Source organism: Octopus bimaculoides, chromosome 9 (genome assembly GCF_046866305.1).
Source record: "Octopus bimaculoides isolate indiv1 chromosome 9, ASM4686630v1, whole genome shotgun sequence".
Classification (NCBI taxonomy): domain Eukaryota; kingdom Metazoa; phylum Mollusca; class Cephalopoda; order Octopoda; family Octopodidae; genus Octopus; species Octopus bimaculoides.
The window spans coordinates 77,327,996-77,344,566 of record NC_142936.1 but is presented as its reverse complement, the minus strand read 5'-3'; the positions used below and the strand labels follow the sequence as shown (position 1 = coordinate 77,344,566).

Below are 16,571 nucleotides of genomic sequence, written 5' to 3'. Positions count from 1 at the left end.
ATATTTTCATATACACATACATGCACACGCACATACATACGCACAGGCGCACACGCGCTTACACAGTCACGCAAGCGTGCATACAAGTACATACGTATACATATATATACACACACACACACTCGTATATATGTATGTATGTATGTATATTAACTGTATTTTTATTTTTGCAGCAAAACCTTGTTCAGAGTTTTCAGCTCCTAATGTTGAATTTGCAACAAGAACCTGTAAAACCACAAACCAATCCGTTGAATGTACATACACATGTATAAGTGGGTATGTATTTCCTGTCCAAAATCTAGTTCCTAGTTTCACAATATCGTGTACACCCAGTTCCAGTTGGCAAGGAAAACTGAATAGCAGTGCATGTGCTGGTAAGTTCAATACATATGTGTACGTGCATATGTTTATATACATAATATTTTATCCTATATTTGTGGGTAGGTAAAAAGCAGAAGTAGGAAAAAAGCAGAAGTAGGTAAAAAGCAGAAGTAGGTAAAAAGAAAGATGGTTATGTGGCAATTATGTAGCAAAGCACACATACGCACATTGTACACAAGCACACTTACATATATTGTAGATTGAAAGAAAGAAAGAAAGAAAGAAAGAAATAATGCGTTTTTTTTTTTAATTGCATGAACTAAAAGTCAGAGGGGGACGGGATAAACTACCTGTATCAACTTGCTATAAAAGTAGGTAGTGTTTTTACCTTGTCCTTATTCTTAGTTCAAGTTTTGAAATGTGCAGTTCGATTTTAATAGTTATTTTTTCAAAGCTATAATGGAAGTGACAAGGGAGCATATTCGACATATTTTGCTTTGAGTTCAATAAAAGCAACAACGCAACGGAAAGTCTGAGGAATATTAATATTGTATATGAGATCGGATAATAAGGGTAAACCAGTATCAACGGTGGTTCCAGAAATTCCGAGCCGAAAATTACAGCCTAGTTGACGAGCTTCGTTCTGGAAGATTTGTAGAGCTCGGCGAGGACGTTCTGCAAACTCTGGTGGAACAAAATCCCATCGTAACTGTTGAGGAACTAGCAGAGAAGCTTGGATTTGGTTGTTTAACCATTCATCTACACTTGCGTGTCATCGAACAAGTCAGCAAATTGGGTCAATGGGTTCCTGACAAACTTTCAGAGTCTAATCGTACGCAGAGTGAATGTGTGCTGTTCTTTGCTGTCTCGTCTCACGAATGAGCTTTTTTGTACCGAATAGTGAGTGGTGACTAGAAATGATTTTTCTATAAAAATGTCGAGCGCCGAAGAGAGTTGGTAGGGAAAGGAGAAACAGCGGCAACGCAGGCTAAAGAAGGTCTTCACCCACGTATGGTGTTGTTATTTGTTTGGTGGGATATGAAAGGATTAGTCCACTTTCAACTTTGAAACCCAAACCAAACGATAACAAAGGAGATTTACTGCGAGCAGCTGAAGCAACTTAAGTCAGTGCTAGAAGAAAAACGACCATCTTTGGTTTCAAGACGAAAGGTGTTCTTCTATCAGGGTAATGCTTGAACACATACAGTGAGGATGACATTCCAAAGGCTAGATCAGTTTCAATCGGAAACGATGTCCCACTCACCATATTCACTGGACATTGTCCCATCTGATTATCATTTATTCCGCAGTTTTCAAAATCATTTGAACGGAAAAAATGTGAATTCTGTAGACAAGGTCAGAACAGTACTGGAGGAGTATTTTTCGTCACAGACAAGTGAATTTTGGAAGAGGGGGGGGCCTTGCAAGTCAACCAGACAGATGGAAGAGCATTGTAGAAAATGAAGGAGAGAATATTTTAGATTAAAAAAGAACTTTGTTTATCTTAATTTTAAAAAATAAAAGTATAAAAAACCGCATTATTTATGGGATGACTCTATATATATATATATATATATATATATATATATATATATATATATATAATTATAATAATAATAATAATAATAATAATATTAGGGACAAAATCCAAAATTACAGGTAAAAACTCAATTAAAATCAATTTATAAAAAATTAAAATTAAATTATATTATACTCATTTATTGTGCTTTTAATTATTAATTTTTCTATATGTGATAGTGGATTTTCATCGATGAGTTCTTGAAACTTGGTTCTTTTCCCTAAAACTATATATATATATGTTAAATCTCTGAACGAGGTATTAACAGTAACTGCACGATAAAGTGAAGTATATTTGCCATTTAAATGTGGCTGACCCCTAAGGGTAACATCCACCCTTAGGGGTCAGCCACATTTAAATGGCAAATATACTTCACTATATATATATATATATATATATATATATATATATATATATGGTGCTGATTTGTTCAACTAACTTTTCACGGCATTGCTCGAGTATGGCAGCGATCCAATGACTTAAAACAATATATGTGTGCGTATGTGTGCCTGTATGTGTACTGCATGAAATGCTCTCTCTGCTACTCCCTCCTATACATCAGGCGGATCGAATGACACTGGTTTGACTACTTCACCGAACACCTGCGGAACGTCCGTCTTGATAATGAGTACCTGGTTGCACGCCATTTCCGCACTGCAGATCACTCAACTCAGTATATCTCTGTATTTGATGTAGCCCTATATACCAGTTCCCCAAACTGAGGTCTCCGATGCGAGCAAAAACTCTTCAAACTTTCAATTCTGACCAATACAGCCGCTATTCACTTTATATTTAACAAGCGTCATTACCTCTCACGCATATATCTACATATCTATACCCACGTGCATCCAAATACGTACTCATACACCAATCTGTCTGCCCATACAACATTGCAATATGTGAAAGGGTTTAGATAAGCAAGCGGCTCTGAAGGAGACCACATTGGAAATGTGAAAGAAATGCACATTGTCTCTTGAGGCACTTGATTGCACCTTAAAATCTAAGAGATAAGACTAACATCGTGGATGGAATCAGTCATCTTTCTCAACAATTTCAGGCACTGTGTGCCATTCATTGCAAAATGTACAACTACATATGAGTTTGAGAGCATGTCTAAACGAAAATTACATTTGTAGACGAGAAGAAAAAATTCATCTTTCTACAAACATGAGAGTTATACTTATCGGAGATATCTCAGACGACCAGTTTGCAAAAGTTTTCCTTCATTTGTGAGCAAAGGAAATGACTACTTTTCCCTTCAAAATTTGCTTTTGTAATCTGAACATCAATGTTTTGAAACTGACCTATTTTCTATTATATTTGAGACAGATTCGGTGCCGATTTGCTGAAGTAGAAATATCGTTATAACAAATATTCTACTCAATACCACAGATTTTCTTGTCAGTTGCTTGACTTTAACCACTTGACCACTTGATCATGTCTCTTAGTGGCTGATAATAAGTGCATCTCTGATCAGGTGCAGGAATAGTGGTGGAGCATCATAGCCATGTGTTGAAAAGGATTCTTTGGAATTTGAATAAATGTAGCAAAAGCAAAGTTTGAAAGAAGTATTAGTCATTTTTCATAGTTTCTATGGGTAGGCAAATAGGAAAATAACAGTTGCTAACCACGGACAAAAATCGTGTTACTTAGTGTTATTGAACCAAATTATTGATTTTCATTCGAGGATAATCCAAACATTTAAATGTTTGGATTTTTTTAAAACAAATATTTTCCTGTATTGCTTTCTTTTATTATTTATTGTCCATATTGGTGTATAACATATTCCAGGTCAGTTCCTGATAAAGCCGATCCATGACCCAAAAGATTCCTGTGGTGGCCTTCGCATCATCTTATTTTTTATTTATATCTAATGCACTCAGTAATGCAACATCCAATTTACCTTTTTTTTTTTAATTCAGTAGAATATGATTTGAGTGGGATATGACTGTTATTACTAACAAGTCGGGGGAGTAACTGCTTAATATTAACTCCATTAATTTTGTGTTGATTTAGTGTATGATTTTTTTTTTTTGGTGTGTGTACTCATGCCCTGCAGAGGTCGATAGAGTCGATAAAATAAAGTGCTAGAAATTAACTGGCACTCCGTCAGTTGCGACGACGAAGGTTCCCGTTGATCTGATCAAACGAACAGCCTGCTCGTGAAATTAACGTGCAAGTGGCTGAGCAATCCACAGACACGTGTGCCCTCAACGTAGTTCTCAGGGATGACATAGAATGTGACAAGGCAGGCCCTTTAAATTACAGATACTACTCATTTTTGCCATGTGGGTGGACTGGAGCACAAGGACACAACGCACCGCCAGGTATCGAACTCACGATTTTACAATATCCTAATCACTTAGCCACGTACCCACACGACAGTAATTAAAATATTCGGATATCGACTGATATAATAATCAACTAACACTGCCCACGACCACCACCAAATGTCAGGTCTTGTACTTGTGATAGAATCAATTATTTCTTGTTGCTTTCAATAAAAAGTAAATTAATACCCACGAAATATATTTCCATCTTTTTCTTTTCAGTCATAAGCGAGAGAGCGCAATACAGGGGAGATATTGTCTTCATTTTTGAACCTGAGAATAAAAATGTTAACATCACACAGACGTGTATTGATCAATACCGCAAATCTACATTACAGAAACTCAAAGACCAAAGTCAAAAGTTATGTGCTTTGGTTGCAGGAGGACCAAAGCCTGAACTTATGGAAAATACATTTATCGCAAATCTTGAAAGATCACAGGTTATGTGAATTATGAGTTTCATATTTTACGCTGAATAAATTTATTTTTAAGAGAATGGAAATTGTAAAACATATCGGAGTGCCGAGGCAAATATGTTTTAAGATTTAGTCACCTTTCTATATTTTAAGTTCAGACCCTACATTAGTTGATTGATATTTCTTCGAGGAAGAAGGGAATGTTAAGTACTGAGACCAGTTTACTTAATTATACCCTCTCCTCCCAAATTTTCGGCCTTGTTCCAATATAAGAAAGTATTACTAAATCTTATATATCAATGTGGAGGTGCAATGGCGCAGTGATTAGGGCAGCGGACTCGCGGTCATAGGATCGCGGTTTCGATTCCCAGGCCGGGCGTTGTGAGTGTTTATTGAGCGAAAACACCTAAAGCTCCACGAGGCTCCGGCAAGGGGGGGTTGAACCCTGCTATACTCTTTCACCACAACTTTCTCTCACTCTTACTTCCTGATTCTGTTGTGCCTGTAATTCAAAGGGTCAGCCTTGTCACACTGTTTCACGCTGAATATCCCCGAGAACTACGTTAAGGGTACACGTGTCTGTGGAGTGCTCAGCCACTTGCATGTTAATTTCACGAGCAGGCTGTTCCGTTGATCGGATCAACTGGAACCCTCGACGTCGTAAGCGACGGAGTGCCAACAACATATATCAATATGAAAATGTAAGTTTCACTGATAGCATCACAAAAAAATAATACAAATGTTTTGTGGTATTTTTTCCGGTTCTTTACGATCTGATTTCGCCTTTTTCTCTCCAGAGTCGATAACAATAATATAACAATCATATACAAGGATCGATATATTCTACTAACTTCCTCTTACCCACAACTTTCAGAAACTGCATGGTTGACTTTACTTTTCAACCTTTCGGGGTCGATAAGCTAAGTGCCAGTTAGGTACTAGGGTCGATGTAATCGACTATACTCCTCTCCCAAAGTTCAGGCCTTGTGCCTATAATAGAAAGGATTATTATTATTATTATTATTATTATTATTATTATTATTATTATTATTCCTTTCATCATTTTGGGGTCGATAAATTAAGTTTCAAGCCTTGAGCCTATGGTAGAAAGCATTATTATTATTGTTATTGTTTTTGTTTTAATTCTCAGCGCTCGATCTTGTTTGCTCTGGTAGATTCTGTATAAGTGGACAGCATTCTGTTGTCAGAGGTCTTACAGGATCTCTTTCCGGACATTATAAGCTTTGATATTTGGTTGTTAATTATCGTGGGAGACATTCCACATTCAAGTACCAATCTCAAAATCCTAGCTGTTCCCAGCAGCGCAGTATTTTGGGTTTGCTCTGCTTTTATGTCAATTCCGATTTCTCTGACGTATTTCTCGAACTTGGTTGTTAGTGCTCCGAGTGCTCCTATAACTACTGGAATCACAGACACCCTCTTCATAGTGCACATTCTTCCGATTTCTTTTAGTATTCTGTATTTTTCAATCTTTTCTAGTTCTTCAAGGGTGAACTGGTGTGAGTGTCTTTCGTGCGACACGTCTTTCCGCAGCTCATCTCATCGACAGAGCTGCAGTCATGGATAGACCAAGGCTGGGCGTTTGGCATCTAGAATATTGCCAGGCGCTCACTTCCAATCAGTTAAGATCAGAAGCCATGAGAGCCAATGCCTTGTACTGCATCAGGGCATACCCCACCCCACTACCTCTATTTGTTTTTTTACTTTTGTATGCTGTACATGTCTCTTCTTTTCCAGTGTATACATTGAATAGTTCTTTTCTTTCTTTCTTTTATCATTTCATTATGATATGTATACCCCACACTTTGTGTCTATCTCTGTAGTATTCCTCTCATCATTCGCCTTTGTGATCAATAAATGAAATCATTATTATTATTATTATCATTATTATTATTATCATTATTTTAAAAAAGGATTGACGTAACTCTTCACAAAGGTAAACAGGGAAGACGAAGAGCGCGATTCGATTGTAAGATATTTTATTGGTTGAACGATATTTCAAGAGTAAGTCTGTCTTTGTCAAGTTCAAAATAAGAAGCGATAAAAATTCAAAATTATAGAAATTTAAACGTCAGGTATGAACGGGAGCAACCAGCGTCCACACGTTGATGGAATGACATCATCAGTTTTTAAGTTACAGTTTTATAACAGACGAAAAGAAAAAGACAGAAAAAAGGGAAAGAAAAATAGAGAAAGAAGAATAATTAATCAAACAGTTTTGTATAAATTTGATGATATTCTCCTGTCATCTTATTCATTCCTCCAGGGTTGGCACTGACATTTCACTGGCATTTCAAAAGTGTTGCATGAAAGTTATCAGCAAATGGCGATGAAATATCCTCGTTTCAAACAGATATTTCCTCAGCCACCTATTGTAAGTCTTGTTCATTGTGCAACAACATGAGTCAAGTGAATTCCATCAGAAATCATAACAGAAATGTTATGATTTATACAGAAGGTGGAACATGTAAAGATTCCCATTTGGTGTACGCTGCAGAATGCACGAAACACAACTTAATTTATGTTGGTTGTACAACAGAACAGTTAAACAATTAAACAAAAGGTTTAATGGGCACAGATTCGACGTCAGCCACAATAACAGAACTTGCTGAACATTTCGTTTCAAACGGCTGCAATTTTGAAAAAGATTTGAAGGTGCATATTCTCAGAAAATATTCTGAATCTGCCCCACTTTCACTTCTCAGAATGTACGAGGAGAAATATGTTTGCAGGTTATTAACATCACGCCCTGGAGGAATGAATAAGATGACAGGAGAATATCATCAAATTTATGCAAAACTATTTGATTAAATATTCTTCTTTCTTTCTTTTTCTTTCCTTTTTTTCTGTCGTCTTCATTTTTCTGTCTTTTTCTTTTCGCCAGGATATAATAAATATCCTGGAAACAGCCGTAAGACATTCTATTTATAAATGTTCTATATTATACACAGCCTTGGTCTTTTATCTCATTACGAAAAGTAAATCCTTATATTCAAACACTGATATATGACCTACGTTGGAACCCTTATTCGCATAACCACCGAACCTGGAGCTTAACTGTGGTCTATCCATAGCACTTACTCAGCATTACCTGAAACCTCTGGGTCTAATTGACACCACAATCGCTCATAACCTATATATATAATATATATATAATCATACCTTGATACTGTGTGAACTAAGAGCCCCCCGTTCACAGGCCGCTGGTATTTATAGTGTGTTAAACACTTTCGGTATGCAAATTAGGAATTCCTTCATAGAATAACTGCTGCATTTGTTGAGCATTTAAATAGTTTGGCTGCTTATATCTCCGGAGAATGATGTTGACACCTCTGAGGAGAACCCAATTAGGTTCGGATATTGAGATTGTGGTTGTTCATTTTTTTTTTTTTCAGTCTGCGGAGAATTGGTTGAAATTTGGCCTGTTTATAATTATATCATATGTTATATATACATATATATATATATATATATATATATATATATATATATATATATATATATATATATATATACATGTCTGTATGTCTGTGTGTCTGAATTTGTCCCACTTCTCATCACGGTGTACAACCAGTGTTTACGTCCCCGTAACTTAGCGGTTCGGCAAATGAATTTGATAAAATAAGCAGTAGGCTTTAAAAATGAGTCCATCTGTTCGACTAAAATCTTTTAAGGCGGTGCTCCTGCATGGCCGCAATCAAATGTCTGAAACAAATAAAAGAATGTGTGTGTGTGTGTGTGTGTGTGTGTGTGTGTGTGTGTGTGTGTGTGTGTGTGTGTGTGTGTGTGTAATTAGGGTAAACTGCAGTTGTTTCCTCTTGAAATTGCTACTATAAAATATTTTTTTCAGTGTCTGAAGAATATTCCTTTTATTTACTCTTCTTTTTTTTTTTTTTTTTTTCAGATCGTGATGTCTGCTACTTTGAGAATAAGCAATACTACAAACTTAGCCGATGACAAGCAGCAAACATGTCTCAACAACTTTATAAAGTACGCTAACGAAAAGGAAATCGCATATAGTGTAGCGATTAATATTTCTAACAGTGCTGTTTGTGGAGATGCACAACGGAAGGGATTAAACATAACCATATATTCCTATTGCCATGAAGGGAAAATTCCGATCGACGTAGGAAGTAAAAACACCCATTGCAGTATGTAGTCTATATCTATTTTATTTCTCGTTTTTGTTCGCTGGTGGTGGTAATTGTGACGATAATGTCACCTCACTTTAAGGGTAGGTAACTCCTATCATTAAGGTTATTTTAGTTAGGGTCTTATTTTTGCATAGTTAGAACCATTATGCTTATCATTAATCTCGTGTAAACTTAACAAATTTGGTTGAATACCTGTAATAACTTAGCTGTTGCTTTCTTCACACAAACATAGAGTAGCAATTCTCAGTTCAAAGTCTTTGCATTCCCTGGGTGGAGCGGGAGAATGGCATTTCAAAAAGCGCAACAAAGACGGAAAATATAGAAGTAACCAAAATCGCTTTTTAAAATGTGTCACGATTTTTTTTTTCTTTTTTTTTTTTTTTTTTTTTTTGTACGTGTTATTTCGTATTTGTTTCTATCTCGAAATCAAAGGAAATTACGAGTATTCCCTTCAAACTTTGTTTTTGTGACCTGGACATCAATGTTTTGAAACATATCTATTTTTCATTACATTTCAGACAGATTCAGCGCTCAAGCAGAAATATCGTTATAGCAAATATTCTACTCAATACCACAGCTTTGCTTGTCAGTTGCTTGACCTTAACCACTTGAGCATGTCCCTTAGCGGCTGACAATATGTGCCTTTCTGACCATAAGCGAGATTAGTGAGGTACATCATAGCCATGCGTAGGGGTTTGAATAAATGTAACAAAAGCAAAGTTTGAAGGAATATTAGCCATTTGTTATACTTTCTAGGGGTAAGCAAATAGGAAAATAACAGTTGCTATCCAAGTATAAAAATCGTGTTACAAAGTGTAATCAATTAACCCTTTAAATGATTAATATCCCTTATCCCTAGAACTTTTTTCAACAACAACGGCTCCACTCCATTTACAACAAGATACTTACGAATCTAAGAATCATCTAGATACGCAGACAGAATTGTGGATCACAATCATGATATAAAGACCATGTTTTGATATCGATGAAATTTATATTCAGTGTTCCATGTTTTTGTTTTTCCTATTGCTCAATTTACATTTGCATCTAATGTATTCAAGCAAAAGCTTATGCTTTTGATTTCAATGTGTCCACCCGCAGTACCAATGAAGGGTCGATAATAACAGATTGTGCAGAGCCTGTGTGAAGGGGGTAGTAATATAATATTAGTGATCGAAGGAGACATGAATCAGCAGGTCTGATCAGAAATGGCACAAGACAACTCAGCTACAAGGATCAGTAGATATTGTAGTAGTGGTGGAAAAAGCAGAAAGTAGAGAGATAATTTGTAGACTAGAAGTTAGATATTGACTCCATGCCAATCAGTCAACTAGCCTTTTTGTCGGATATGATCCAAGCTTTCCGTGGAATCCACAGCAGTAATACTCTCCAATGTGAAGGGGCAGGATCTCGTTGTCTTTGTTGTTCCCACTCTTGAAGAGTTTTGTGATCAAGGCTCACCAGCATCGCATTCCTTTTGTCTGTTATCTCAAAGAGGCCACTAAAATATTTACTAGTTGTCTGTATCTTCTAGACTGAATAACTACTAATATGTGACTGACCATTTCTAAAATTACATACGGAAAATAACGAGCTTCAATTCCGATAACCTCGGGCATCCAATAAAATCAAATATTTCTGAAGAGGATAAGAAGCTAATTTATTGCAGGCATATCTTTATGGAGGCTAAAATACTTTTTCTCAAAGTTAGTCAACTTTGATATACAAAATAGTGTTGTGTCCAACGAAGACAATGTAATACTTCAGTGAACCTGTAACACACTAGCCGTCAGTTAACTGGTTGCCCAATACCCAGTGGTGAAGTCTCTACATGTTTATACAACAGGCGAGAAATAGTAGCAACAGTCTCCCTCATATCACAGTGTTCCGTCTGAAAATAAGGAACGAACATATTGAAATAATTTAGTAAGTCCTGCATCACCTTGCTTTGAGCCTTCAATCACTTGATAGAGTTGTAGGTGTGCCATCATAATATACGATGTGTCTTGGATATCTTAAACTTGGAAAGCCCATCCTTTGACCTGTCTGGCCACGGTTTATTTCTTCTAGAAAGGAAAAGAGAGAGGAGGAGAGAGAGAAAAGAAGAAAAGGATCGACCCGTCGCCACCACAACTGGCCAGCAGCTTTATTTATTGACTCCGAAACGATGAAAGACAAAAATGACCTTGGTGAGACTGCAGAGCGCCGGAATGTTTCCCACATAATAATCTTTCCGATGTTCTAACGACTCTGCCAGTGGACCGCTAGTACGTCCAGCACACTCATCCTGAAAAAATACAAGATGGTTATATGGTCAAGGCTGAAATGTTTTTCGTCATAAGTCTACGTAATAATAATTGAATTGTTACTAAGAAACAACAATAATTGGTATTCAAATACCATTTAAGTTTACATCTAGAATGCCTAGAATGGAATACGAAACATGAATTGCCATCACCGCTTTCACTGAATATTTCCAAAATTATTACACTTTGGAAGATTAATAACTAAACGAGGGATTTAAATGTTAATACGATCTCATAGTTGTAGAATTTAGTTTAGTTTTAAAAACTTTATTTATTTTAATGGTTTCTATCTATTTTATATTGCAATTTGTGAAAAGCTACATCGTTGACTTCAGTTTCCAACGGGCCAGTCGCTGCTTCCTTGCATTTGTAATGGCAAGATTCGACAAAGAAGTATCTGTTTTTCAATGCCGACCAATATTTGTGAAATATCTTGTACGCGAAACCTCAATATTTCCGAGAGGTTTTTTTTCCACGAAGTTTAAATATTTCCAGAAAAAATAGGGGGTTCCAGTGCAAGAATCATTTTAAAGTTAAATAGTTTATCTTTATTTGCAGCTTTTCATGGATTTATTTCCTTCAATATTGATTTTAAGATGTTAATATGAAATTAATATTAAGCTGCAAGTGTTGTGTAATAAATTATGTTGCCTGCAACATAATTACAGGCAAAACTACATTTTTTTATTTTTTTTGTTAGGGAACATGGGGCAGTGAGCTGGTAAAGGAGGCGGTAGTACAGGTATTGCAGAAAAAAGGCTAAAATGTAAAAGACAAATAAATGTACGCTGCTCCCTTCACTACCTACTCTCTGTATACCGTTGAGCATCTACCATGGTATCGTTAACAAAAATGTCAAAGAGTTGTCTCCCGTGCTTGCTTCACTAATTATAATAATATTTATTATTAATTAAAAATGTTCTTTGGTTGATTTGTTTGTTGAGATTTTCTGCTGAGTTTTGTTGGATTTTCCTCGCTGGATTAATTTTTTTTTTTTTTAATGTGCACACTTTTAAACATCTCATGACTCTTCTAATTATGGTTAATAAACCCTTTAGTTAATAATCCAACAATTTAAATTTTGTGACTTTCGACACAAACTCGCATGTGCGCGCCTGCAAAAGTGCAGATTTTTTTCTTATATAATATAACCTTTCACAGTCTCTCCCTCACTTTCTCACTCACTCTCTCTCTCTCTACTCGTTTCTCCTTCAATATTTCTCTCTTTCTCTTCAGTTAAATGTCCTCCTGGTTCTTATTCTACTAAAATTAATGGTGTCACTGAATGCAAACCCTGTCCAGTTGGAGAGTATAAGGATACTGCTGGGAACCAAACTTGTACCCCTTGCCCGGCAAATAAATCAACATACTCAGAAGGAAGTATACATGTAAACGATTGTAAAGGTAAGTCTTTTTACACCTCTTCTTCCCTAGCTAATCTACAAAAATTTTGCTTTGTCCCCTTTTGTTTTGATTTTGCTTTTGTTTCTTTTTTGTTGCTTTTTTTTTCTTTTATAAATGTGTACTTAAGGAGTTATCGTTTCTGATTGTTGTTTAATCCTTCAAACATCGATTGATGTTTCATCAAAGACCAGCAGACATCGTCGATTGATGTTTCAAAACTTTTGCATGGCTACAAGCATCATTAAAAGGAAGTGAATATTTTACGACCCTTTTTGATAATGAGAATGTAAGTTGTATTGCACGGAAGACTAATAATTTTTGTAATAAAAAGTTAATATTTTTGTATATCGTCTTGCCTGATATGCTTTTTCATACATTTACTCCTCTACCTGCTCGAGTTCAAATCTCTTGAGCACTACGAAGTGTATTCTATACAGAGAGTACCTGTCTCTAATCTATAAGCTATATACGAGTTTAAATATGCTTGAGATATACCGGAGCCCATACAAAAGCCATTCACTGTATTTTGTAATTGAGAACATTTTTCACTGAAGACAAATGGTGTAGATACACCTAAAATCAGCACGCAACACCACCTGCCCAAACTGTAAGATGCAAGCATCTTGGAGTGGTTAACTCCCCTGCGAGCTGATACGAGAGATTGTCCTTCATGATATTCTCGTCATTGTTGGATGACTGGTAGCGCTAATCGGTGGCTCACAGTAAACAAATTACAGGGAAGCAACGCTAAGTAGTGATGTGTATAAATACAAGGTTATTACCTGTTCAAATATGCTTGCGGCATATTTGAACCTATAAGAAAGCCATTCCTTGTTTTGTAATGGAGAAAATTTCTCGCTGTAGACAAATGGTGTAAATACATCTATTTATTTAAAGTGAAAATAAGTACAAAGGTTCTCAAGAAAAGGATATTTGAGGATTGTTGTTTGTTTTGTTTCGGTGCTGGGGGCGTTTTGCACACACATTCATGCTACCCTTTTCCGCCGTTTAAATGTTAATAATATTATAAATAGAATTAAGGTAGTGAGCTGGCAGAATTGTTACTGCGCCGGGAAAAAACGCTTAGCGGTATACCTCTGACTTTCCGTTCTGAGTTCAAATGCCGCAGGGGTCGACTTTGCATTTCATTTCTTCGGGATCGGTAACGCACCAGTTGTAATCAACTTATCCCGAAGTTGCTCGCCTAGTGCCAAAATTTGAAATCAATGTTATAAACAGATTCAGGGCGACAGAAAGCGGACTGACAACGCTGTATAAAATGTCTTGAAGTCCTGGAGCAGCTACCTATGGCCTGAGTTCGAATCCTGCTGAGTTCAACTGTTCCTTTTTTCATCCGTTCGGAGTCGATTAATAAAATAGCAGTGCAGGGTGGGTTGGACTGATGAACTTACTAAAGCGTCAGAACTGCTTTCTTAGATTATCTGTTGGGGTTCTTTGAGTTCAGATTTGTAATTCCACCAACGTACCAATGATGGACAAGGAGCATCCCATCCAACAATCAAATGGCCAGAGTGAACAGGTAGGTAGGACTGCAACTAACATTAACATGCCAGCAATGGAATGCTGACATCTTGGTCTAACAAGAGATTGACAACGGTTGAAAGGAATTTAATGTAAAGGTGATGAATTAGCAGCATAGATATAGCAGAACGTCGAACAAAACAGTTTGCGATATTTATCTAAGTCGTTTTACACACTGAGTTCTTATTCTACCATGGATGACTTGTCCTTTTATCATTCCTGGCTTGATAACATACTAATCACGTACTGGAAATTAGTATAAATACTCCTATACGCCTCCCAAGTGATTTGTTGCCGTGTTAAAGGATGTGAGAGATTGTTTGATGTCAGGTTAAATGACAGTAAATTGGCAGAGTTGTCAGAGCGTCGGGTGAACGGCCTTTGCAGTATTTGTCCTTAATCTCTGAGTTCAAATTCCATCAAAATCATTTTTGCCTTTCATTCTTTCGTACTCGGGTCAAAAGAATATCAATCAATCAAGGAAAGTGGCTAGACCATAAGAAAGCTGGACCAGTTTGCCGGCCAGTGTCATCAGCTGTAGTCTTACTGCCACGTGGTGTGTCTTTGTTTTGTAGTGCTTCTCCTCTGTTCGTCGATTTTTGCGATGGCTGAAACGAAGGAACAGCATGCTTCCTTGAAATTCTGTTTCTTTTTTGTTTTATGTTTTTTTTTGCTGGGGAAACGGCGGCCAAAACAGTTGTCCTGCTTCAAATAACTTACAAGAGTGCTGCTTTGAGGAAAACACAAGTTTACGAGTGGTTTTGACGCTTTAGGAATAGTCATTCGTCGCTTGAAGACCAACCTTGTTCAGGGCAGGGCGACCGTCGACCTCCCGAACGAATGAAAGCATGAAAATTGAGGAACTGATCTTGGAGGACAGTCACTGAATAATTGACGAACTTGTTGATATGATTTCTGTGTCCTGGAGCTCCTGCCAACGAATTCTGAGCAAAGAATTGCAAATGAAAAGGGTTGCAGTAAAATTCGTGCCTCGCTTGTTCACGGAAGATCAAAAACAGTCACAATTGAATGCGTGTCGTGAACTGAAAGAATAGTTGGAAGTTGATGCGGACCTTTTTTTTTGAAGGTCATCACTGGTAGCAAAAGCTGGTCCTACGGTAAAAAACGGCGAAGGCCTTAAAAGGCATCACTTCGCAAGAGTTTTAGGTCTGCTTCGAGCAGTGGAAAACAGATGCATTGCTTCAAATGGAGAATACTTTGAAGACAATAAAAGTGTAAACATGTAAAACTAAGTGAATAAAATAACATTGCAAAATTCCGTATTCTTTTGGGTATCCCCTCGTATATCCCCCGGTTTATTTATTGTGCTCATGATTCCAATCACCGAAAGTTTTACAAAACTTACCACTAACATTATTATAACCTTCCTTGTATATAACAATGAAGGTTTATGTTTTCAATTTTACTGAATTCCCTGTTAGTGTATTAAAAAATTAAAAAATACAACAGGGTATTTTATTTGGTTCAGGTCTAAATAGTTGTTGTTTTCTATATTTTTTTTGTTACATTCTAGATATATGCACCAGCGGTAGCATTGCAAGTACAAAATTACCACCGTGTACTCTCTGTCCAATGAATTCATACTACCTGAACGCAACCTATTGTGAATCATGCCCACCTTTAACCAAAAACAGAAACTATGGCTCTCTTTCATCAACCAGCTGCGAATGTAAGTAATCGCGGAAAGTATAACATTTGTCAACTTGTCAGTTTTTTTTTACCTTTCTGTAGCTTTTCGTAAAGTTAAACTAGTTAACATTTCTTATCTATAATGGGAATCATGTCCACTGTTAATCAAAAAGAGAACCTGTGGCTATGTATCAGTAACTAGCTGCGACTGTAAGAGTTCACGGAAGGAATAGCCTATATCAAGACCTTGTGCAGTTATATCACATTTTTTTTCTCTTTCCTTAGCTTTTCGTAGAGTTAAGCTGGCCAACACTTCGTTGTAATTCTTCTTCAAAAACCGTCAGGGAATAATTCATTTTAACCTCTGCTTTTTACATTTTAATGCTCTTTCTTTTGCGCAATGCAACCTAAATTCAGTGAAAATTACTGAAGGAATTAGCAAATACTATTGCCAGGAATAACCCAGATTAATATGTACTGATTCTACCTCAGTAGCAGAAACAGAAAAGATACAAACAGGTCATAACACGTCTGTGTGTCCTCGGGCTGGAATGTTCTCTCCTACGACTTAAATCACAAACGCCGGGTTCAGTTACTTTCGAAAACGTTTAAGTACAAAATCTTTCTTTTTCTTCAGTTATATAATTTTAATATATTAGACTATAAGGAAGGCGAGTTGGCAGAATCGTTAGCATGCCAGACAAAATGCCGCTAAGCATTTTGTCAGTTTTTACGTTCTGAGTTCAAATTTCGCCGCCGTTGATTTTTGCTTTTCATTCTTTCGGGAAAAATAAAATAAGTACCAATTGGTATATATATATATATATATATATATATTGACCGTTGAC

General features: G+C 36.5%; 1 protein-coding gene across 1 annotated transcript in view; it reads left to right on the top strand.

Moving 5' to 3' along the window:
• Nucleotides 1-16,571, top strand: part of LOC106868257 (uncharacterized) — a 228,182-nt gene that overhangs the window by 130,363 nt on the left and 81,248 nt on the right. Inside the window, exons 25-29 of the mRNA XM_089358208.1 lie at nt 174-374; nt 4,453-4,670; nt 8,572-8,818; nt 12,364-12,531; nt 15,608-15,763. Coding sequence (XP_089214334.1) covers nt 174-374; nt 4,453-4,670; nt 8,572-8,818; nt 12,364-12,531; nt 15,608-15,763 — 990 coding nt within the window. The remainder of the gene's footprint in view (nt 1-173; nt 375-4,452; nt 4,671-8,571; nt 8,819-12,363; nt 12,532-15,607; nt 15,764-16,571) is intronic.